This window comes from Canis lupus, chromosome 19, assembly GCF_048164855.1.
Source record: "Canis lupus baileyi chromosome 19, mCanLup2.hap1, whole genome shotgun sequence".
NCBI classification, from domain to species: Eukaryota; Metazoa; Chordata; class Mammalia; order Carnivora; family Canidae; genus Canis; species Canis lupus.
Genome location: NC_132856.1, coordinates 7,255,965 through 7,279,615, shown reverse-complemented (window position 1 = coordinate 7,279,615; position 23,651 = coordinate 7,255,965). Strand labels below are relative to the sequence as shown.

Below are 23,651 nucleotides of genomic sequence, written 5' to 3'. Positions count from 1 at the left end.
AGCCTGGAACACCTTTCCTCTCCCTTTTGGCATGGAGAACTCCTTCTACCCTTAAATGCCAGTATAAAGATCTCTTCCAGACCTCGGAACTGTTCATCCCCACCCTCTACATCTAGCAGATCTCCTAGTTTTGGGTGTCAGCCCCAGATCTGGCATCCACCCCTTCTTCTGTAATTATCCATTTATCTGCCTGCCCTTCACCTCTGAAGTTGGAGGGCTTTGCAGCAGAGGGCTATCGTGTAAGGTTTGAAGACTGATGGTTTTCTCCATGATTCTTCTCCAGTACCCAACACATTAATATCCAATGGAGAAATGGGGCAGAGGCCGGGCCAGAGAATGTGGATGTCTTTCCCTGGGCACAAGGGTTGGGCCTCTTATTTCAGACCAAGGCAACTTGGCCCACTCCTCCAGCCTGGGCATGGAAATCTGACAAATGTGCACGACCTGCCCCCCTGACTCCCTGATAACCTCTCACCCAGAGTGGGGACGGCACAATGAGGTATTCATTCCCGTCCTTGCCCTCGCCCCACTTGCACGCGTCTGCAAGGTACTGCTTCCCCGGGGCTTACCGAGCAGCGGCAGGAACAGAGCCTCATACGTTTCATAGGAATCGTAGTCCATGCTCACAACGTGGGGAGCAGGTGCTGAAGAGCGTGCGTGAATGTGTGTGCGTGTGTGTTTGTGCTTGCTTGCGCTGGCGTATCGGGGTACCAAAAAACAAATTCCAAATTCCGCAGGAGACTCAAATGGCAAGCTTGGAAACAGCTGTTGCCAAGACTACAGACGCTCTGCGCTGATTGGCTGAGCGCTGCCACGCTCTCATTGTCCGAGGGAGGGGGAGGGTTGAGGGACGGACCCTCCCACTTCTAAACGCCGCGTAACCCTGCTCCTTTTGTGGGTCTGGGGAGGCAGTCGGAGCCGTGCAGAATTCCTGGCTTGGCGAAAGACAGGATTTCTTAGTATGGCCCAGTAGTCCCCGAATCTGGAGTAATAAATCCCTGGTTTTCCTGAAAACTGTAGGATCTTCAGCCCGTCTCCACATCTTTCATTTTCATCCAAGAAACAACCTCGGCCTCCTCCTCTTGGGTTGTAGGAACCCAAGAGTTTTGGCCAAATAGAGGCAGTATGCTTTGCCCCCTAATGACAGGGTGCTATGGTTTGGAAATACAGAACCTGATAACAAGAATATTAATAATATACACTTGAGATGCCCATCAACCGATAAATGGATAAACAAAATGTGCTCTGTCCACACCATGGAATGTCATAAGAAAGAGTGAAGTACTGATGCATGCTACCACACAGATGAACCTTAAAAACGTTAAGCGAAAGAAGCCAGACACAAAAGATATGCCCAGAATAGGCAAATCTATAGACATAGAGAGCAGATTGCTAATTGCCAGGGGCTGGAGAGAGGTGAGTCGTGTGGCTTTGGGTTTGACTGCTAACATGCATGGGGTTTCTCAACGTGTTGGAAATGTTTTAGAGTTAGTGATGTTGGCTGCAGAACATTGTGAGTGTACTAAAAACCATTTAGTTGTATACTTTAAACACGATTGAATGATGAATTTTACATTGTGAATTTTGTCCCAATAAGCGAAGTTTAAAAAACAGGCACTTGAGTGCTCACTCTGCATAAGGTACCACCCTTCACTGAATTGTATTATCTTTGTGTCCTTCCCCAGAATGGAGCTTTGCATTTAGTAAATAATATTTTGAGGATTGTTAAATAAAGACATAATGGGATGTTATAAAGTGGATGTTTGCCTTGAGGGGGGATGTGGCCAGTTTTCCCATTCTCTGGTCAAAATCCATTCTCTCTCTAAAAACAAACTAGTTCATGAAAGTGGAAACAACCAACTAGCCCCACTGTACACTCCACCCTACAACAAAGGTAGTTTCCCTAACAACTTGTTTTTCATTTATTCAGTCAATTTAATTTTCCAATTATACCCTAAAATGGCAATTGGTACTTGAGACTTAACTTGGGATTTCTTGTTATTGTTTGGTGAGTTCTTTCTAAGATAAATGTTTCAGTATTTGAGCTACATTACAGTACCTCTATTAAAAATGGCACAAGGGGCGCCTGGGTGGCTCAGTCAGTTAAGTGTCTGCCTTTGCCTCAGGTCAAGATCTGGAGGTCTCAGGATATAGCCCCACATTGGGCTCCCTGCTCAGTGGGGAGCCTGCTTCTCCTTCTCCCTCTGCCCCTCCCACTCATTTGTGTTCTCTCTCAAATAAATGAATAAAATCTTAAAAAAAAAAAGGGGGGGGGGCACAATACTTAAAATGTCCTGTCCTCCAGTTGGAGATAAGAGATGGGTAAATGTTTGAGCTTTCACAATAGGGTCAAGGTAAAATGCATGAGCCAGAAGCTGATACTCTGAAACAAAGCTGCAGGTAGATATTCACAGATTATCAAATGGATGCTGGGGTCAAATCTCTAATTCCTAAAAGCCAGCACAGAACCATCAAGTACACATGATGACGAAAGAACCTGTCATCTTTTTTTTAGTAAAAATATTAAGTGCCTAATATACCCTGTAATATCTTTTCCTACATATTTGGCTGCAAACTCTTTGCATCTTATGTAACAACTGTGTTATTGGATTTTTATAGAAAGAGAACAGAAAGTCTAATCTTTCCTTAAGAAACATCAATAGACGGCAGCCCCGGTGGCTCAGAGGTTTAGGGCCACCTTCAGCCCGGGGTGTGATCCTGGAGACCCGGGATCAAGTCCCACGTCAGGCTCCCTGAATGAGGCCTCTGCCTGTGTCTCTGCCTCTCTCTCTCTCTGTGTCTGTCATGAGTGAATAAATTAAAAATCTTAAAAAGAAAAAAAAAAGAAACATTGATAGAAATCTGCTTTGTATTATTGAGAGTTTACGAAAGTTTTTTTTCAACATCAGATCACATTTTATTATTGGAAAAGACATTTACATTTTTAGGATTTTTGTCAAATAACAATTTATTTTTATTTATTTATTTTTATTTATTTATTTATTTATTTTTATTTAACAATTTATTTAAAAAAAAAAAAAACTCAAAACATGTCCTAGTACGTTCAGTAGCAAAGATCTAGCAGCTTTATAGATATTAAGAAAACCTGCATTATGTTTCCAGTTGGACTAATTAAATCCAGTTGGTTGTACTTAATGGAGCTCTTAAGAATCAAATGCAAAGTAACGTACAGAAAATGAGTTTGAAAATTTCAGAGAATTTTAAGACAGACTTAATTTTTCATGATTTTCCCAAAGCCAGTCATGATATTTATTTAACTTATGGTCTTCAGGGTGTACCTGGAAGAAATATAACACATTAGGAGATAGAGGCCTTATCTAAGTTTGTCAGAAATACATTTTTTAAAGGTATGGGAGGGGAACAATATATCAACAATATGATAGCCCATACCTGAAAATTAGAACCTTCAACCTAACTGTATTCATGAATGCTTAAAATTGTATCTTACATTAAGGTAATCTTTCACAAAATACTTTCCAATTCAGTACTGATCTTCACCATGACATACCACGCAGGGTGGTGATAACATGAGTCAGATATTAATATACCATTTTCCAGAAGGAAGTTATAGACCTGAGAATTACATGGATTACTCAGGTCACAATAAATGGTGGAGCAGGGATGGGTTTCGCCAGACCTGCTGGCTGAATGCTTTAGGGCAAGTCACGGACCAAGAGGGCAGTGTACCAGGCCACCTGGCAGTACCCGCCAGCTGCCAGGACGCCTCCTGGTTAGCCGTGGGCATGGCATACCCAATTGACTGGGTAGCTAAAGTAGGGCCCATTGACCACAAAACCAGTCTGAGACCAGTAGGAGAAATACAACAAGCATACATTCCAAACGCAAACCTGCTGTTTTCCTTCAGTGGTATATTTCTGAAGGCTAGTAGGACTGTGACAGGAGAACCACGTCAGGCTTAGACTATGCATGAATGAGAATAACCGCACAGGGCTAGTGGTCAGTCAGAGGCCAAACCAAGGAGTCTTTATGGAGTTGGGAGTGTCTATGGATCCTCTCTTGCTGTTGCCAATAGCCCCATGCCACCATTTGCCCCTCAAGCTTGGAACAAAACTTGTTGTGATGGTGATAGTACATGTGCCCAAGAAATAGTTTTAGTTATAAGGATGGACTTGTTTTGCCTCCCAGACAAAATGTGTTGGACATACAGCTGAGAGTAGGCCTTACCTGCTTCCACTCATTGATGCAAAAAATTCGGTAAGAGTCATTGCCATATTTGCCAATCCCATGAAGCTCAATCGGATACCTCCACTGCTTTGTTAGATATTCATCTGAAAATACAACACCTCACGTAGCAGGTCAACCTCTAGAAAGATACTTTCCCTAAATATGTGGAGATGCAGAGCTGGATGGTGACAACAGCAGCAAAAAATCTTTCCTAACAACCCCAGTTCTGATGGTTCTTTCTTCTGAATTCCTGCAGCACCCATCTGAATCTCTCACCTGCCACTTATTACCCAATATTATTTTGGGCTGTGCTAACTAGACAAGAGGCAAAGACCTTAAGGTCAAGGGGGCTTTCTGCTTCACTGCTTCCCCTAATCCTGCCAAGATGGCCGCAGTGTTGGGCAAAGATTTATTGCTTGGGTCAATGAAAGACTGTGGTTTGGGGCAAGTGGACTGTTTTTAAATGCCTTCAGTGCTTGAGCTGAATAACCTCTATTAATGTAGTATTCGAGGCCATTAAAGTTTAAGGTGTGGCTCTCTTAAATAGGCACAGTGTATGTTCTTTCCTTTGGGCATAAAGGAAAAGTACCTGAGAACTTGATAATGGTTTTTGCTCGAAGATCGTAGAGACCAAGTGGTTTAAGGAGTTCTGATACATCTCTCCAATCTGCAGTTCTTGCTACTTCAGCAGAAGGGTACTTCTCTAGAAACTCCCAGAGCACAGGGATTGCCATTTTGCCTGGGAAGTAAAAGTAACTGTGATTACAAGCCTCCGGATGGATTGTTTTTAAGTTCAGGTACTTCCTCATCTAGAAATCTCATATAGAGGGTTTTCTTTTTAAACCTCTGATGAGAAGCCATTACCTGAATTGGTGACCACCTTCAGAGTCAAAAGCTAACATTATTGGTTATTTGGCTAATAGGCTAAATCATATAGATACTGAGCCTTGCCTGATTATTAGTTTTCAAATAATCCAGTCATCAGATAACTAGTATAAAAGCATAAAGAATACAAAGTGCCAATGGCATTAAAGAAAGTACTCAATGAAAAAGAAATGCTTTTACACACGGCAGAGGGTGGAGGAATGTTAAGTAACTGGTTTTCACGGCTGACCGAAGAAACTAATTTGCAAGTAGAAAATAAATGCCAATAGTGCTAAAAAGGCTCTGGATGTATCTAGTTTAACCTCTTCATAGGTGAAGAGTTTGAGCGCTGAAAGGAGAAGTCCTTGGCTGAGGTCACATAGAGTCAAACTTAAACTTGAACTCAGACCTCCTAATGAATCCAGTGCTCTTTCTCCCCATTATACTGTCTCTGAAATAAAGATTAAAATAATCTACAAACCTGAGGTCCGATTGAGGAATATGGTAGCAATGAGGAGCTTCCATGGATCGTGGAAAAGTGTTTCTTGCACGAGATTAAAAGGTGACCGGGGAGGTGTCCACTTCTTAAAAGCTTTACGTCGTGGGGGGCTAAGAACTAAACAAACACACCACATCAGAGCTGCACACCTGAAACAGATTTAAAATCTGATTTTCTGATTGGGAAAGGGATACCTTCTTTGTTATATTTGCTGGAAAAATATAGGCTTGTTTTCCTTTTTTCTATTTGTGTCCGTGGAATGGTATCTTCTGAAAAAGAATAATGAACATTGTTTATAGAAGCTATGGCTTAGCCTAGAGAAATATTCAGGGGTGCAAATAACACACTACCTGCCAGGCACTATTCTAAGCACTTTACAAAAATTAACCAGCTCAATCCTACTAATGACCTACAAGCTAGGTACAGTTTACTTTCGCCTCACAGATAAGGACATTGAGTAAAGATAAATTAAGTAACGTGGAAAAAAAAAAATTAAGTAACGTGGCCAGGGTTCCACAGCTAGTGTCTGAGCTAAAATTCAAATCCAGGCTTCTGAGTCCATAACTTTAACCACTCTGTTACACTAGTACTCTGTGATTTATGTTCAGAGTTCCTAGTACTGAAAAATTAGAAATAATATGGAATACTTTAAATTATGACACGTTTGTACAATGTGGTCATTAAAACATTTTGAGACTACATCATGCATATTTTCTCCCACTTAACTTTTAAGTGCAAAAACAATATTCTATATATGATCCCAATTAAAAAAAAATACAGAGTGAAATAAACCAAAATGGTATAATGGTTGTTGCTAATCTTTCTTTTCTCCCTTAATTTTCTATATTTTCCAAAATTTCTGCAGTGAATGCTTTTACACTTAACAAAAAAACAAAAAAGGACACAGACGAAACAGAGCTTTCCAAAAAACCTAAGATTTGGACGTTGGAATACTGAGAACATGATCTACTCAGAAGTTCAGTTAATGTAACAAAGACTATTTGACCAGCATTATCAGGCTTCCCAAGTTTCTAAAATCACATTTAATACCCTCCAAAGCCTTACCCTCTAAATTTGAATGTCAGTTAATAATACCTTGCATTTGTATAGTGTGAAGCCATCTTTTTCACTTCTCATTTTACTTTGCAATATTCTTGATATGAAAAACTAGACTGGTGAGGATTATAACCTCTATTTTACAGATAAACAAACTAAGGCTTAGAAATTAAACAATAATCCCAAAACGAGAGTGGGACTGACTACAGATTGGGATAGGCATCCAGCTTTCCAGATAATCAGCTGTCTTTTTTGCTATTCTCGTTCAAACAGGCAAAGCCTAGTAGAAAGGAAAAGAAGAGAATAAAGGAAACTGCTTTTACTAGTTACCTGATAATTTCTTCTGTGGATTCCTATAAATAATTATTAACGAGTGTCTTTTGTTACTAGGAGACTGAAGCTCAGTTTCCCTGGCAATTTCCAACTAAGCCAATGGGAAAGTGTTTACAATTCCACTGGACAAAACTAAGCGTACTTCATCTTGTGTTGAGAACTTCTTTATGTATAGGATGAATAGGATACTTCCATTTTGGTCACAAAAGTATGTTTTTAATATTTTATTTGCCCACTATAAAGCTACACAAACCTCAAAACTCTAAGAAGCTTAAAGTATTTAAAGGACAGACTTGAGTTCTTAAGCAGTTCCTAGGTATATAAGGTCATGTTCCATTAAAGGGAAAGGAATTCCAGTCACAACAAAAACATAAAATCATGAGTGGGACAGAGAACAGGAATCAAGTCTAACCCCTTGCTCCACCAATTTTCCCTGGCTGTCTCCCAACATGACTTTAAGTAAAATTCTTCTTCTTTTTTAAAGGAGTTATTCATTATACCATAATGGCATAATGAATAATACAGGGCTGCTCAAAGGACTTCTTTTTATTTTTTATTCACTGAGGTATTATAAAGGCAAAACTGCTAAGCTCCAAACTCTGTATTAAGAGCATATTACAAATAATAGATGAACTATGTGATTACAGTTTTGAATTATTTAGAGCTCTAAAACACTTTAGAGAAGCATTACATTATAATAGAAGATAAAAATGACTATGATATGTACAAAATGAAATTGGAAGTCATACATCAGGAATAAAAATGGGAGTGGTGCAAAAGAGTAGACACTGAATATTCTCAACCAGTTTATACATTAAAAGGAGTCTTCCTCAAACCTTTTCACAAGTGAAGCCTTTCATTTTTCCTAAAGGCATAATATTATTACTGGTTGGAAAGAAAATGGGAAGAGAAAAAGCACTGTTGAGAAGAGTCCCAGCTGTCACACCAGGGAGAGATGGTAGCAGCTATAAATGGCACACTTCTCCTTAGCTGGGAGTATCAAGGTAGTAGGCAGCCAATTCCCTCTATGTTGTAGCAAAGGGTTTAAAGATTGGTTAAATAAGGTACTAGGATCAATTGGTAGAATGTATTAGATATTTGGTTCTATGTCTTCATTCTGTTCCCACATCCTAACAGTAGAGACATAAAACCTAGTATCTGGAAGTATAAACTTATCACACATTCATTAGCAGCTTTAGTGCTCTGAATACCTTGACATATTTTCACAGAAACAGAATCTTTCTCAGTTTGTGAGCAGCTGTTGTCCATTTCAGAGCCACATTTTAAAATGTCAGTATGCAAATGTTCCTTCCTTTCCCCAACTTCTACTTTTGATTTTATTTCCTCAGATTCTAAAAAGGTTTCCTGACATTTCCTGTTGTGTTCTGCTTCTTCGGTTGAACATAATTTGTTTATAAAGCCAGAAGTTATTTGTTCAAAGCAAAAATTTGATCCTGAACTCAATGATTGTTCTTTTACAAGTCTCTTTTCTTCATTAGACACAGTGAGGGTCTTGTTGCTTGCTCCAGCATCAGAAATGGAGAGTGTTTTATCAAGCCAACTTTCTCGTGCAACAGGTTCACTTTCAGTATCTGCCTTTTTATACTCAGATTTTCTTTTCTTATTACTTTGAGTAGAATCTGGAGGACCCTTCCGGCACCTTGTTTTAGTTTTCTTAATTTGAATTTCTTTCAAAACAGTCACCTTTCCTTTGGACTTTCTAACTTTTCTGGAGTCAACATCATTAACACCTTCGTCTTCTTTAGAATTAGACAGCCTTCTGCTCTTTTGCAATTCCAAACTACCACTTGGTAGAGGAAAGACATCTTTTTTCCACCTGCTTCGTGTCCTGAGGTTCCGGTTTGAACTGTTACTTTCATTTTGCATTTGGCATGTCACGGGTGCTAGCCTGCAGTCTTTATATCTGGACTTGAGGCTGCCCCTTTTAGAAAGAACACTAAAATCAAAATCTTCTGGTGTAAGAGAAGTCTCTTCATTTTTGTGAAGATATTTAGCAAGTGAACTTTTGGATCTGAACTTCAGTCCTTGTGGGCTAGAAAATGATATTAAAGAAAACTTATTGCTAGTAAATAAAAGTGACTTTTAAAAAGAATTGGACCACATTTCAGATTTTAATTAATAATTTCCAAACGTCTCCATGGGTATTTGTCATTTGAATTTTTTTTTTAAAGTGATAAAGTGGTACTTTTAAATAGTTTCCTCTGTGATAGTATAAAATAATTTTACAATTATTTACAAATTTACAAGTTTAAGGGCAACCATTTGCAGTAGAAGATGTATACATGTCCCCAAATCACTTGATATAACTAACTGGTAACACTCAAGGAATAGATTCTATAATAGTTTTTTGGTAAGAATAGAAAAAAGCCAGGGCAGCCTGGGTGGCTCAGCGATTTAGCGCCACCTCCAGCCCGGCACCTGATCCCGGCCTGCTTCTCCCTCTGTCTGTGTCTCTGCATCTCTCTCTCTCTCTCTCTCTGTCTCTCCTGAATAAATAATTTTATTTAAGACTTTATTCTTAAAAAAAAAAAAAAAAAAAGGATAGAAAAAAGCCAAGATTCCTGTGATGCTTTCCTACTACCTATCTAGATAAAATGATCTGGCTGTACTATCTGTACCACCTTGCAATACTCACCTGATAAAATACACATCATATCTTCCTGCTGTTTTCCCTGATAACCTTTGCTTCACAACTCTTTCCCATCCACATGGGACAGTCTTATGGCATTCGGTTATTGTAGTATCACCAGTCTGAGCAGAAACCATGGATGCTTGCAGCAGGGGATTACACTCACTGTTGCTTTTTATCAGCACTTGTTTCTCATCTTCTCCCACTCTTTCTGATCCCAGAGCACCAACTTCTTCACTGAAAAAAACAAAGTCGGAGTGATTAGCTCATTTAAAATTTATTTTCCTCTACTTATTCAATTTCAATCCATGGCAGAGCAGGAACCATATGGACTATTTAGACTACAGGAGAGATTAAAGTCAGCATGTACAGTCTTCTGCTATGTATCTTCCTGTCCTCCAACATGGCTTATTTAGGGTTGGAAGTCTCTGCACAATGAAAAAAGCTCAAGCTATTCCCTAGAAACTTTTTATTGCTGTTAATCACTGAATAGGGCTATTATACATAAATTTCTGGTGACATTTGGCATAAATTTAAAAATATGAACCAACAGGTGAGCTCATAACCTGGGATCAACAGAACTGCTTAAAAGTCAATGAGACACCCTCCTTCTCCCCAAATAAGTGAGGTAAAATTTTTATATATATCTGCAGTCTTCTGGGGGAGAGTGTCTATTACTTTCTTCTTTGGAGGTTGTAACAAAAAGGTAAATACTTTCTGGTTAGAGTCTTCAAATCTCTTCTACTCTCATGATAACCTTGTGTGGTAGGTAGGACAAAAGTTACTCTAATTTTATTAACAAAATTGAGTGACAGGAAGATTTAAGTTACTTGCAAAATTGATAGCAGAACCTGGCTCCACTAAATCTTGGTCTACTACTTCTCCCCCTGTAATATCATTCAAAACTTCAGTAGTATGTATCCTAATCACTAAATCACATTTTGAAAGTTGGATGGGTCTATAGAGATATCTAGCCCAACTTCTTTTCTATGAATAGGGAAACTAAGCAAGAGCTAGTGGCTAGAATTTGAATCACTTCTAATGATTCTAATTCTAGAATTACTTCTTCTGAAGTAATTTGAGGTTAATTTTGGGGAACTGGGTGGATCTTAAGAAATTATGTAGTTCACATTTTAGGAACAAGGAAACTGAAGCCTGGTGAAAACAGGAGAAACTTTAAAAGTCAACAGACTGGGTTTAAATTGCAACTCTATCATTTGCTAGCTATGTGTCCAAGAGCAAGTTCCTTAACCTCTAAATGTCTTCTTGTTGCATCTGTAAAAAGGAGGTAATACTTTTTTTTAAGGTAATTCTGAGGATTAAATTTTGAAAAAAAAAGATAAATCATCTCAGCCCCTTATCCCACATATACAAGTACTGTATTCGAAACAAGACTGTGGCTATCTTTAACTTTTTTTCCCCCCTTTTTAAAGACTTTTCTATTTATTTACTTGGCGGGGGGCGGGAAGCTCAAGCAGGGCCAACAGCAGAGCAGGAAGCCCCATGCGGGGCTCGATCCCAGGACTCTGGAATCATGCCCTGAGCTGAAGGCAGACGCGTGACCCCAACTGAGCCACCGGGCGCCCCTGTAACTCCCTATAGGATCCATTTTGTGGGCACCATGGGCTGCGTAACATGACATCTCCAAGGTCTTCCCAGGATCCTCCAATCCAAGCTGACCTCTCCTTGCTCCCCGAGCACAAAAGCTCCCTCGTCACCCCGGCTAACGAAGGAACTGCACTCCGGGGCTGAACCCCCTGGAAGAGGTCCTGAGCTACAGCCAAAGCTCCGGGTAACTAACCCTGACAGATCTCAAGATCTGTCGAGGCCCACCCGCCTTCTACCCACCCTCCCCCCGCTCCCATTTTACAGATGGTGAAAAGGAGTCCCGAAAGGGACCATCACTTGCCGGAGGTCCCAGGGCCGGTCTGGGGCCAAGCGCTCAGGGGAGGTGACAGAGGGGGCAGCTCCGCAGTCCCCCAGGCTCGCACTCTCCATCCCAGCCATGCCCTTCAAGGGGGCTTCAACGGCAGCAACGGGCCGAGAAGCTGCCACGCCCTCGGAGCACAGTGGACTCAGAAGCAGAACTCCTTCAGTTCAGAGCACTAGGCTGAAACCAAGAGCGGAAGGTGGGGAAGCCCGTCAGGCTCCACCGCGACTCCTCAGCCGCCCCTCAGCCGCCCCTCGGCCAGGCCGCCATTTCCACGGTTCAGCCAATCAAATCCTTCGTCGCGGATGACGTACCGCCCCCCGCCCTCTCCGGCCAGTCGCGCGCGCCCTCGTTGCGCAGACTCCTCTTGCGCTCCTTGCGGTCTCGGCTTTTGCGCCTTTCCTAGCCCTGCCTTTTAGGCCTGCGCTCTCGGAATTCGGCCGAGCCCACGAGGCTCACTGCGCATGTGCGTTGCTAGGGGTAGCGCAGGTAACCAAAGGGGCCTGTTGCTGAGGCGGGAGGAGGGGCCTGAGGCGTGAGGGAAGCCGCGATGAGGGCCGTGTTGACGTGGAGGGATAAAGCCGAGCTGTGGTGAGGAGCGGGGTAGTCCGGGAGGCGCGGGAGGCTGAGCGCTGGCGGGGTTGGCGGGAACCATTGCGGGAACCCCCGTGGTTGCCAGAGGCAACGGGCCCGCGGCCTGGGCTGAGGGCCCTGAACCTCGGGTCTGAGCGACTGCAGGGTGGCCCTCCTATCCCTTTGCGGATGGAGAAACTGAGGCCTGGAGAGGGAGCGGCGGGGGTGGGGGTGGGGGCTGTACGACTCGTGAGGCTGTGGCCGGTGGAGGCGATTTTACACTGAATCACAGTCTGGGCCTGTCGGAATCCATCCCGGCTTCATCTTATTTCCCGTGACAAGGTTTCTCAAAAGCGTCACGATTTTTTGCCACATGCATGTAGGACCCAAGCTCTTGGTTACTTGGCGTTTTTCTCCCACGTATCACCGATGTTCACTCAATTGCGATTGTGCACACTTCATGGTTTTACAAGGAAAGAAACTTTATTGCTCCGTATCACTTGCTGTGAGATACATGGACACTCAGAGTTGGGAGAAACAAAAACGGTGGTGATAGGTTGTAGCGCGAGACGGTGGCTGGGACGCCTTTCGGCCTCTGGTGTGTCCCGGAGAGCCGGGCGCTTAGCCAGCGAGGTCCGAGGGGTGCTTGAGGTGAAAAGCATCAGAAGCTTGGAACCAGAATCAAAAGAGAATGACTTTCTCGTCTCAGGAGTCGATGTTAATGTCCTATGTCTTTTTTTTTTTTTTTAAGATTTTATTTATTTATTCATGAGAGAGAGAGAGGTGGAGACACAGGCAGAGGGCGAAGCAGGCTCCCTGCGGGGAACCTGATGTGGGACTCGATCCCAGAACCTGGGGATCATGACTGGAGCCAAAGGCAGAAGCTCAACCCCTGAGCCCCCGGGGTGCCTTTAATGTCCTATTCGATTTTCATCAGTTAAAACCGTCCTACAATGAAACCTTTTAGGAAATTGGATAGTTCTTATTGGATAGTTCCTCTCAACCTGACCTTGAAAATCTTCCTAGCTGATCTTTACAAGCTTCATGATGCAGCCTCTGTTTTGGCCACTGGAATGGGACCTTTGCCATTCCCTCTCTTGTCTTTGCTTAGTCATTTCTGCGTGCAGAAAGCATGCCTTCTTTCCTCCTCTCCTCACATTAAAATCCTGAATATTCTATAGTGCTCCCTTCGATTATGGTTTCTCTCTCGCCTGTGCTCTGCACTAGTAATAGCTAATGCTTACTACACGCCACTTCCTGGGTAAGAACCTCGTGTCTTTTATCTCATTGTCATTCTACAACAGCCCTCTGAGGTAGGTACTGTTCCTCTATTTTACTTAAAAACTGAAGCACAGAGAGACTGAAGCACAGAGAGAGGGTAACTAATTCGCCAAGGTCACACACACAGCAAGTAAGTGGTGGAGCCAGCTTTTTTCTCACTCCAAAGCCAATACTGTTAGCTACTGCCTTAATTTTTCCTCATGTTGGGGATCCCTGGGTGGCTCAGCGGTTTCGCGCCTGCATTTGGCCCAGGGCGTGATCCTGGAGTCCTGGGACCGAGTCCCCGTCGGGCTCCTTGCATGGAGCCTGCTTCTCCCTCTGCCTGTGTCTCTGCCTCTCTCTCTCTCTCTCTCTAGCATAAATAAACAAAAATAAATCCTTAAAAATTTTTTTTCCTCATGTTACAGAGGTTGCAAACCCAAATGCCTGCAAGAAGCAGGTGAGCAATATAATGGAACATGTTTATTTGCATCTTTTTTTTTTTTAAGATTTTATTTATTCATGAGAGACACACAGAGAGAGGGGCAGAGACACAGGCAGAGAGAGAAGCAGGCTCCATGCAGGGAGCCTCATGTGGGACATGATCCCAGGACTCCAGGATCAGGCCCTGGGCCGAAGGCGGCGCTAAACCACTGAGTCACCCTAGCTGCCCCTGTTTATTTGCATCTTAAACTCAAGGAATTGTCTGTCTGTGCTAGGAGTATTCTGTGATTCTACAACCCACTTCTCTTGAAACGAATAGCCCTACCAGTATATCTTTCACTTCTACTTTTATTATTATTATTAAAAATTTTATTTGTTTATTCATGAGAGACACAGAGCACAAGAGAGAGAGGCAGAGACACAGGCAGAGGGAGAAGCAGGCTCCATGCAGGGAGCCTGAGGTGGGACTGGATCCTGGGTCTCCAGGATCACACCCTGGGCTGAAGGTGGCACTAAATTGCTGAGCCACCGGGGCTGCCCCACTTCTACTTTTAATAGAAATTTGGGTTTAAAAAAATTCTTTGGGACGCCTGAGTGGCTCAGTTGGTTTAGTGTCTGACTCTTGATTTCAGCCCAGTTCTTGATCTCAGGGTCCTGAGTTCAAGCCCCATGTTAGACTCCATGCTGGGCATGGAGCCTACTTAAAAAGAAATAATAAAATAAAAAATAAATTAAAAAATTATTTTTACTTTTTTCTTAACTCTATTATGAAAGTACCCACCACAAGCTGCTGACACCTAGCACCTTGAACATTTGACTTTGATGTCAGAGAATAAGAAGGAGTGGCAAGGAGTATGGCAAACTAGAGATCTCATGCTCTGCCAAAAAGGGGCAGCTTCTGCTCAGCTCCTGTCAGTTACTATACTGCAGGAATTTGGCCTGGTGTGCCCAGATCTTCCTGTTTAACCAAAAGCTATGAATTTGGATTTTTATGTGAAATGCCCTAATTTTTAAGTGTTGGCAACTAATCTAAGACCGAAATAAAACACCATGTGGGCCAAACAAAACATTTGCTGGCCAGATACAGCCTGATTTGCTCCCAGTTTTCAACCGCTGGCATAGAATTTTGTTCATTCCTCTCTTGTGGCACTTAGAATCTGTCTAGTTTAAGAGTTATTGTGCATCTGTTTATCCCCGAAGTCTATAAACCCCTTAAAAGCAATGGCTGCTACTTATTCATTGCTTTTTTTTTTTAAGATTATTTATTTATTTATTTATTTATTTATTTATTTATTTGACCCATAGAGAAAGACAGGCAGAGACACAGGCAGAAGGAGGAGCAGGCTCCATGCAGGGAGCCCAACATGGGACTCGATCCTGGGTCTCCAGGATCACGTCCTGGGCTGAAGGTGACTCTAAACCGCTGAGCCACCCAGGCTGCCCCTGCTTATTCATTTCTAAGTCATACTCCAGATCCTAGACAAATCAGTGTTTGGTGTGACTATTTGATGGATAGATGTATTCATGAATAAGTGAGTGAATGAATAATGAGTGAAGATTGGTTATTTGGGTTTTGGCCCATTATAGGTTTGAAACAACATATAAGATTAGGGACTGTAGGGGTCCTATAGACCAGCAATCCTGATGGCAGCTACATATGCCAGCTGGAAGCCCAGAATAAGATAAAACAAAACAAAACAAAATATTTAAAAATAGGGGATAGTAGAATTGAGAGACTCCAGATGTCTAAGATTAGTCCTCTACCACTAAACCAGCCACTGTCTCCTGGTCTGCTTTTTGATTTCCAGTCTAAACTTCATGTGGTATCAAGATTTCTCATTTTTAGTCCTGCTACTCTAATCCATTATTCTACCTCATAATCCGAGATTGACTCCCAGTTCCCTTCCACATAAGATTGTGTATTTAACTAGGTAGCCCTGCTCATCCTCCCTGCTCACCCACTGCTTGCTAACATTTAACTTATGCTTTTCCCTTCAGCTGAAAACTCCCATTTTCCTATCCAAAACTCTTTCCAAATGCTCTTATTCTTCCCTGAACTCTCTCCTTTCCTCCTTAAAAGCACTGCTTCAGGTTTATCTCAACTATGATGCCTTATTTGAATAGCCTACCTTATTCTAGTCAGGACAGCATCTGCTATTACCCTCCAGTTACATCAGCTAGTATTTACTGAGTGCTTGCTATAGGCTAGACAGCGTTTATATCCATTATTTTATTTAATCTCCACAACAACAGGTTGGGATTGTTACCCCCATTTACAGATGAAGAAAATGAGACTTAAAAAGGTGACATAAATTGCCTAAGACTTAAAGCAAGTAACTGTGGCTGGGTCAAATTGTGCAGGGTTTGGAGAGGCACCTTGGGACTTCAATTTTTAAAGTGGGGTGGACAAAAGGTTGGCAGAGGACAATTTGCAGTATTTGCCCTCTGTCTTTCTGCAATGGAATTTGACAGTGTATCTTTCTCTTAAAAGAGAGAGAGCCATCCTTTATACAATAAACTGCCTGCAGACTGGTGAGCTCTCCAACCCTGGGAGTGTTCAGAGGTTGGATGGCCATCTTATAGGGAATTAGTGCCACAATAGGGGAGCTGGACTACCTGACAAGTTTTAGGGTCTTTCCCAATTCTGAGTTTCTGTGATCTTGTCAACCTTGAAAACAAAATAGCCAATTATTTTTTTTTAAATTTATTTTTATTTATTTATGATAGTCACACACAGAGAGAGAGAGAGGCAGAGACACAGGCAGAGGGAGAAGCAGGCTCCATGCACCGGAAGCCCGATGTGGGATTCGATTCCGGGTCTCCAGGATTGCGCCCTGCGCCAAAGGCAGGCGCCAAACCGCTGCGCCACCCAAGGATCCCAAAACAGCCAATTATTTTACCAGTAAAGTGGGTTCATTCAGGAATAGGAGAGGAATAGCAATTTGGAAGAAAGCTATGGTGAAACACTCACACTCAGAAAGAGGGAGAGGAACACTCTTAGAAGAAAGGAGGAAGTTGGGAGGGGCCATTATAAACAAAAAGTCCATTGGAGTAAACTAGGAGCTCAAAGTGTCGTGGCTTTTCATTGGTTGAGTTGTGACAGTCTCTCATTGCTTGGGCTGTTGCTGGGCGAGGTGATAAATCTTCCTTTAGCTAAGTAAGGTATAGGCTTCTTCCTGCTGAGTCTTCAAAGGGCTGCAACAAGTAGTACACCATGAGAGCTCCCCCTTCTGGCCTATCGACTCCATTTTAAATGAGGTTTCCTTTATTCAGTTTCATGGTCTCATGATGTAATTAAAAGTCTGAGAGGTTTAAGATATTGTCAGTTTGTCGATTATATTCATTTTGTGTCTAGGACACTGCCATGCCTGGTGGACCCACAAATGTCTAAAATAGGGTCCTTGCCCTTGAACTTCACATGACTATAATTAAGGAGACAAGATTGTATTTGAAACAGTGTAAAATATAGAAGATAATATAATTCAGAGCTAAAAAAATAACAATAATTCAGAACTACAATGAATTATACAGATCCTAAGTACATTAAGAGTTTATTTTTTTTTTTTAATTTTTATTTACTTATGATAGCCACAGAGAGAGAGAGAGAGGCAGAGACACAGGCAGAGGGAGAAGCAGGCTCCATGCACCGGGAGCCCGACGTGGGATTCGATCCCGGGTCTCCAGGATCGCGCCCTGGGCCAAAGGCAGGCGCCAAACCGCTGCGCCACCCAGGGATCCCCACATTAAGAGTTTAGATTGGGTAAATTGAATATTATGTTATACTTTAGGAAGGGAAATTTCAAGACATTTAGAGAAAATGAATTTTTACATTTGAGAGGAAGATAGTTTAAAGCTTGGCCCAAATCAGATACTCAAATGATTTTCTGAGAATTCAACCCCAAATGACCTTTATGAAGAAGATTTCCACGGGAGCCACTTTTTTAAAAAAAGACTTATTTATTCATTTTAGAGAGAGGGAGAGAGAGAACCAGTGGGGGGCGGGGCAGAGGGAGAGGGAAAGAGAAACTCAAGCTGACCCCATGCTGAGCGTGGACCTGATACAGAGCTCAGTCCTGTAACCCAAAGATCATGACCTGAGCCAAAACCAAGAGTCAGATACTTAACCCACTGAGCCAGGTGAAAAAAGGAAGCTACATGACCAAGGATGACTTTAAAAGAGAGGTACAGATGTTCTCCAAAATCTGGACCTCATCATAGCAACCCACAGGTTTCAGGTGACCTGTGCAGCCAGAGGTGGGAGGGCAGCTCTCTAGCTTTGTTTTGCAGGTAAGCACAAAAGCTCGGACAGGACGTCGGTTCTTCTGGATCCAGGTCCCTTCTAATTTTCACTTTACTGCCCTGCGTCTCTTCAGAATGTGATATGCACCAGGTACTTTTTTTCCTAGGCTCAGAGAAAGAAAGCCCAGGAAGCAGTAAGGCCCAGATCTATTACATGTAATAGTGAGGAAGCTGAAGAACTCTGTGTTTGCTTCTATCAAGAGGGATGCCCACACTGGTTCCAGCTTCTCCATCAGCCAGCTGTTGAATATATGTAAAGAGTTATTATTATTTTTTTAAGACTTATTTTTGTTAAAGGAAGCTTCTGAGGTCAATAAAACCAAATAAAAAACTTTCTGAATTCTCCATGTAATGCCTTTTTTTTCATATTGATAGAGTGTGAAAACCACTGCTAATTCTTTTGCCAGCTATAGCATGTGCTAATAATAATGAAAATGAAGGCCACAAATCATTGTGGTTACAGCCTGGGCTTTTGAGCCTAAGACTACCTGGGTTTGAATTCTGGTGCCACCTCCACTCAGCAGTTTCTTTTCGGGCAAGTTACTTCTCTGGGTCTTAATTTTTCTCATCTACTGAATAGGTATAGGGTTGTGAGGATTAAGTGAGCTAATACATGTAAAGCATTTAAACTGTACTTAGCACACACAGTAAATAGATATGCTTAATTAATGTTAGCCACTGTCACTGTTAAAGTACTAAGGATAACAGATTTGTCATATTTGATAATAGTTCAAGAAAGTGGAAGGCAGTATAGCACAGATTCCAGAGTCAGACCCAAGTTAAAATTCTGGCCCTGCCATTTGTTGGTTGTGTGACTTTGGGTGAGATACTTGACTTCTCTGAGCTACGGTGTCCTCAACTACAAAACTGAGTAATAATTCTTACCTCATGGAATTGTGAAGATGAAATAAAATAACGCATTTGAAGAGCTCAGCACAGAGTATCTCTGGAACATGCTCCAAGTACTCTTCCCCAGAGTCTATAAGTCTAGATTACTGCAGGTATCAGTAAATGTATCCTATGCTACACCTTGACAATAGGCTCTCATGGCAGTGCTGTATAGCACATTCTTACTAGAGTCACCTGAACTAATGAAATCCTCTGCCTGGGGCATTCAAGAATCATTGTAATATGGCTGTAGTCTGTTTTTCTAGCCTGATCTCTCTCTACCACCTTGTGCATAGCCAAATGTTTCAGTCAAATTCAATTATTTAGATTATTCCCACCCTCATGTCTTCGCTTGTTCTCTTTTCTCTGCCTGAAATGCTATCCTCTCCAAATCTCCTCCTGCATGTCTCAAAAGCCCTGCTTTTTCCACATACTGTTTTCTTCGTGAAGCTTTTTTTCATCCTTTCTCCAAATCAGAACACTGATCCTTCTCCTTTGAATGCTGCCTAAAACCTTTATTCTATATTATTCTGTATTTCATCTAATCTAAGAGGTCACTGATTGTAAAATACTGTTATCTTACATGCCACTAAGAAAGCAAAAAATGCTTTCAATGAAGCTGATATATCATCAATTATAAGACACATCCCCACCTCAGAGATGTTAAAATGTGAAAACATATATGCTTCAGAGTTGATGACATATGGTGTGTGAATATGTCTGAGTCACACCTTCCCACTGGATGGTGATTTCCTTGAGGGCAGGGAGGGACTGTGATTTACTCATTTTGTATCTGTTACTGCCTAGCACGAGAGAGGCATTCATTAAGTGTCCAATTGGTTGGAAAATAATAATGATATTTTAATAAATGGCCAATTTTCAGAGACATGTGGATTTAGTAGCCCTCAGTTTGTCCAGCCTTTATAAAAGAGTCCGTGCCTTCAACCATTGACCCTTTGAATCATCTCTGGCGTCTGGCTTCTGGACAAGTGGAAATTGGGACATAAAGCTAACTGTCGAGTAAATCGTGATTGAATGGGCTGCCAAGGTGTGGTGGTTGAATGGAATTTGCAACCAAATGCAATCCTAAGCCATTATTTTTCTCCCTCATACACAAGCAGTGTTTCATAATGGAAATAAAGTTTGCTTTCCTGGCCATTAGCAGACCTCATCATTTTGGTTCCTAATTGTCCTTTTGTCTTGTCTTGTCTCCTGTTTAGTATATATGACCTCGCATTTAAGCCTGATGGAACGCAACTGATTTTGGCTGCAGGAAACAGATTACTGGTAGGATTTTGTCTGAGTTTCCTTTTTAAGTGCTTTTTTCCCCCTCCCTCTAGTAAATGCTCTGAAATTTGACCCCCCTTTTTTAAGATAAAAAAGGCAAGGGCGGAAAAACCAGTCATTACTTTTTAATAGGGAAGGAAATGGGCTATTTAAAACAGGTAAGTAAACTGTCTATCAGATAGGAACCTGTGAACAATACCTCCTTTGGAGTCATTAATCTTTCCCTTTACTTTGAGACACCCACAAAAAAGTTGAAAACAATTAATCAAAATGCCTTTGAAACTGGACTGGTGTCAGTTCACATTTTGTCCCCTGAAAAATTCAAGCAACAAGACTGAAAGGGCTCCCTCCCTGAGAAGCCAGAAAGCTTGACCCCAACTTTTAGGCATTGGCCTACCTAAACAATTCCATATGGATGCTGTCCTTTTTTCATATTTTCAAAGAATATAAGCTCCCTCTGGAACCTATTCCAGTATATAAAGTAATTTTCAGAGAACTCTTTATGTTTGACCCAAAAACCTTTGTATGAGCTCTCCTTCCTCCTACGTAAGTCCACTTCCCCTTGCTCTGTTGTCTCAAGATATGCAGACTGACTGATCTCCATTCTCTGTATGGTAACTACATAATCTTAAAACCCTGGTTAAATTGTTCTGCAGACTTCTTCTCGCCAGGGTAAGCAATCCAAATCCTTTTCTCAAAGGTTATCATCTCCAACACTAACCGTTTCTGGAGGGTTTTGCCTTGATTACTCAGATTGCGTGTTTTTAAAATTTCCACATATTTAGAGATGTTACAGTGCTACAAAATATCCTACATCCAAGTTGCAACTAGATTTTATAATATTTCCTCTAATTTGTAAATTCAGAGTTCAGGTCTATGATTTTTAAGCTCTTGATAGCAGATATGAAACATCTTCCTCAGACGTTGATATTAGGGGCAGGGCTAGTACTAAAATTTAATCATGTTGTAGCTGGCTCTTTGTGTGAGCTGGCTTTATTTGAGAGGGCCTAGCTTGACTGGTCATATATCCAAATTCATATAAGATGATTGAACTTTGTAGACAAGTTCCACAGAGTGACAAGGATTAATGGCATGTGTCTGGCCATGTAATTCAGAGTTGGCACCTCTACTTTTTGAGTTTCTCCAAATTTTTTTTTAAGATTTTTTTTTTTTTAATTTTTATTTATTTATGATAGTCACAGAGAGAGAGAGAGAGAGAGAGGCAGAGACACAGGCAGAGGGAGAAGCAGGCTCCATGCACCGGGAGCCCGATGTGGGATTCGATCCCGGGTCTCCAGGATCACGCCCTGGGCCAAAGGCAGGCGCCAAACCGCTGCGCCACCCAGGGATCCCTTTTTTTAAGATTTTATTTATTCATAAGAGACAAAGAGTGAGTGGCAGAGGTACTAGGCAGAGGGAGAAGCAGGCCCTCTGCTGGGACCCCAATGCATGACTCAATCCCAGGACCCTGGGATCATGACGTGAGCCAACCAGAGCAGAAGGCAGACGCTCAACCACTGAGCCACCAGGTGTCCCTTGGTTTCTCCACTTTAAGTCACATTCTTTCTGATGTCTCAGTGTAGTTTTTACTTGATACAAATTTAGAATATTGACAAATATTTTGTTATATAAACAAAAATAGCAACCTGCAGGAATTCCAACTAATGGATATCATGTGGATAATCTGTACTTTGTCTCTCTCTCTCTCTTTTTTTTTTTCAGGGGGGCAAGGGCAGAGGGAGAAGGAAAGAGAGAATCTTTTTTTTTTTTTTTAAACTTTATTTATTCAGAGAGACACACAGAGAGAGAGGCAGAGATACAGGCAGAGGGAGAAGCAGGCTCCACACAGAGAGCCTGACGTGGGACTCGATCCAGGGTCTCCAGGATCACGCCCTGGGCTGCAGGTGGTGCTAAACCGCTGCGCCACCGGGGCTGCCCAGAAAAAGAGAATCTTAAGCCTGTAGCAGGTGGGGCTTGATCTTACAACCCTAAGATCATGACCTGAGCTAGAATCAAGAGTCGGATACTTAACTGGCTGAGCCACCTATACTTCTGTCTCTTTTTTGCCAGGTTTATGATACCTCTGATGGCACCTTACTTCAGCCCCTAAAGGGACACAAAGATACTGTGTATTGTGTGGCATATGCAAAAGATGGTAAGAGTCTGATCTGATTTTACACTCTCTATAAAATGGAGTCATAGTTGTTCATTTTTCTCCTTTGTCACTCCTTAATTATGGTTAGGAAGCTAACATACAACTTGCAGTTGCAGAAGATAGTTAAGTTTCTTAGACTTCAATCCAAGTTAACAAGTACTTATTGAGGGCCATCTATGTGCCAGGCACTGTTCTAGGTGCTTGAGATAATTAAGAAAAAAATTTTATTTTTTTTATTTTTATTTTTTTAAGAAAAAAATTTTAAAAGATTTATTTATTTATTCATGAGACACAGGGAGAGAGGCAGAGACATAGGCAGAGGGAGAAGCAGGCTCCCTTGTGGGGAGCCTGATGTAGGATTCGATCCCAGGACCCCAGGATCACAACCTGAGCCAAAGACAGATGCTCAACCACTGAGCCACCCAGGTGCCCAGTAATTAAGTAAATTTAAAGTATGCTGGAAGTAGAGCAGAATAAGGGAAGTTGAGGATGTTGGGTGGGGCAGAGGATTGGATATGGGAATGAGTAGGGTGGTGAAGGTGGGCTTATTGAGATTGGGACGGTTAAGCAAAGACTTGAAGGTGGAGAGGCAGTGAGATTCTGATAGTGGGCATCTAGGGGAAGAGAGCTCCTTGTAAGAGGAAAAGCCATTGCAAAGGCCCTCAGGTGAGAGTATGTCTTCCAAGGGGCTTTGCCAGAGAGAATAAGGGGGAGCAGTAAGGGATAAGGGTAGAGAGGTAACAGGTATAGAGGTAGGGTGGCCAGATCACATTGGCTGTCATAAGGACTTTGACTTAGAGTCTCCGTGAAAATAGGGAACCACTAAAGACTTATGAGCAGAGGAGAGATCTGATCTGATTTATATTTTAAAAGAATCCCTCTAGCTGATGTTTTGGAAACAGCCTGCAAGGGGTGAGAGTTGGGGCAGGAAGACCAGTGAAGCAGCATCATTCAAGCAAGTTTTATAACACTAGTGATGGTGGCTCAGGCCTCTGAGAGAGGTGGGAACAGAGCAAGTAGTAAGGAGTGGTCAAACTCTGTATATGGTTTGAAGGTGGGGGCAATAGGATTGCCTGACAGATGGTGTGTGTAGTGTGAAGAAAGGAATCAGAGGTGACTGCAATGATTTTGAATTGAGCTGCTGAAAATGTTGGAGTTGTTTTCCACTAAGATGGGAAAAGTTACAGGTAGAGATACTTACAGTGGA

The 23,651-nt window shown here is 42.0% G+C and overlaps 3 protein-coding genes across 10 annotated transcripts in view; 1 reads left to right on the top strand and 2 right to left on the bottom strand.

Moving 5' to 3' along the window:
* The window catches only part of LOC140609807 (large ribosomal subunit protein eL32), a 28,683-nt gene extending 27,921 nt beyond the window's left edge, over positions 1–762 (bottom strand). Inside the window, exon 1 of one of the 2 annotated variants that reach the window (XM_072785066.1) lies at positions 570–762. In XM_072785066.1, coding sequence (XP_072641167.1) covers positions 570–621 — 52 coding nt within the window. In that variant the 5' untranslated portion in view covers positions 622–762. The remainder of the gene's footprint in view (positions 1–569) is intronic. The other variant, XM_072785061.1, reaches the window with a different exon arrangement.
* Positions 763–2,892: 2,130 nt separating this feature from the next.
* MBD4 (methyl-CpG binding domain 4, DNA glycosylase) lies at positions 2,893–11,829 on the bottom strand. Of its 4 annotated transcripts, none has more exons than XM_072785067.1 (8): positions 11,518–11,829; positions 9,615–9,845; positions 8,170–9,011; positions 5,764–5,838; positions 5,552–5,686; positions 4,796–4,945; positions 4,207–4,310; positions 2,893–3,299 (listed from the first exon to the last, which is right to left on the bottom strand). In XM_072785067.1, exons 1-8 carry the CDS (start codon positions 11,613–11,615, stop codon positions 3,222–3,224), a joined length of 1,713 nt encoding a protein of 570 aa, XP_072641168.1. In that variant the 5' UTR covers positions 11,616–11,829; the 3' UTR covers positions 2,893–3,221. The 4 variants fall into 4 exon arrangements, with proteins under 4 accessions (XP_072641168.1, XP_072641169.1, XP_072641170.1 ...); XM_072785068.1 differs by having other exon boundaries at positions 9,615–9,840; positions 11,518–11,827; XM_072785069.1 differs by lacking the exon at positions 8,170–9,011.
* A 75-nt stretch (positions 11,830–11,904) lies between these two features.
* The window catches only part of IFT122 (intraflagellar transport 122), a 72,003-nt gene continuing 60,256 nt past the window's right edge, over positions 11,905–23,651 (top strand). For all 4 annotated transcript variants that reach the window (XM_072785055.1, XM_072785054.1, XM_072785056.1 and 1 more), the window contains exons 1-3: positions 11,905–12,129; positions 20,223–20,289; positions 22,360–22,444. In XM_072785055.1, coding sequence (XP_072641156.1) covers positions 12,089–12,129; positions 20,223–20,289; positions 22,360–22,444 — 193 coding nt within the window. In that variant the 5' untranslated portion in view covers positions 11,905–12,088. The remainder of the gene's footprint in view (positions 12,130–20,222; positions 20,290–22,359; positions 22,445–23,651) is intronic.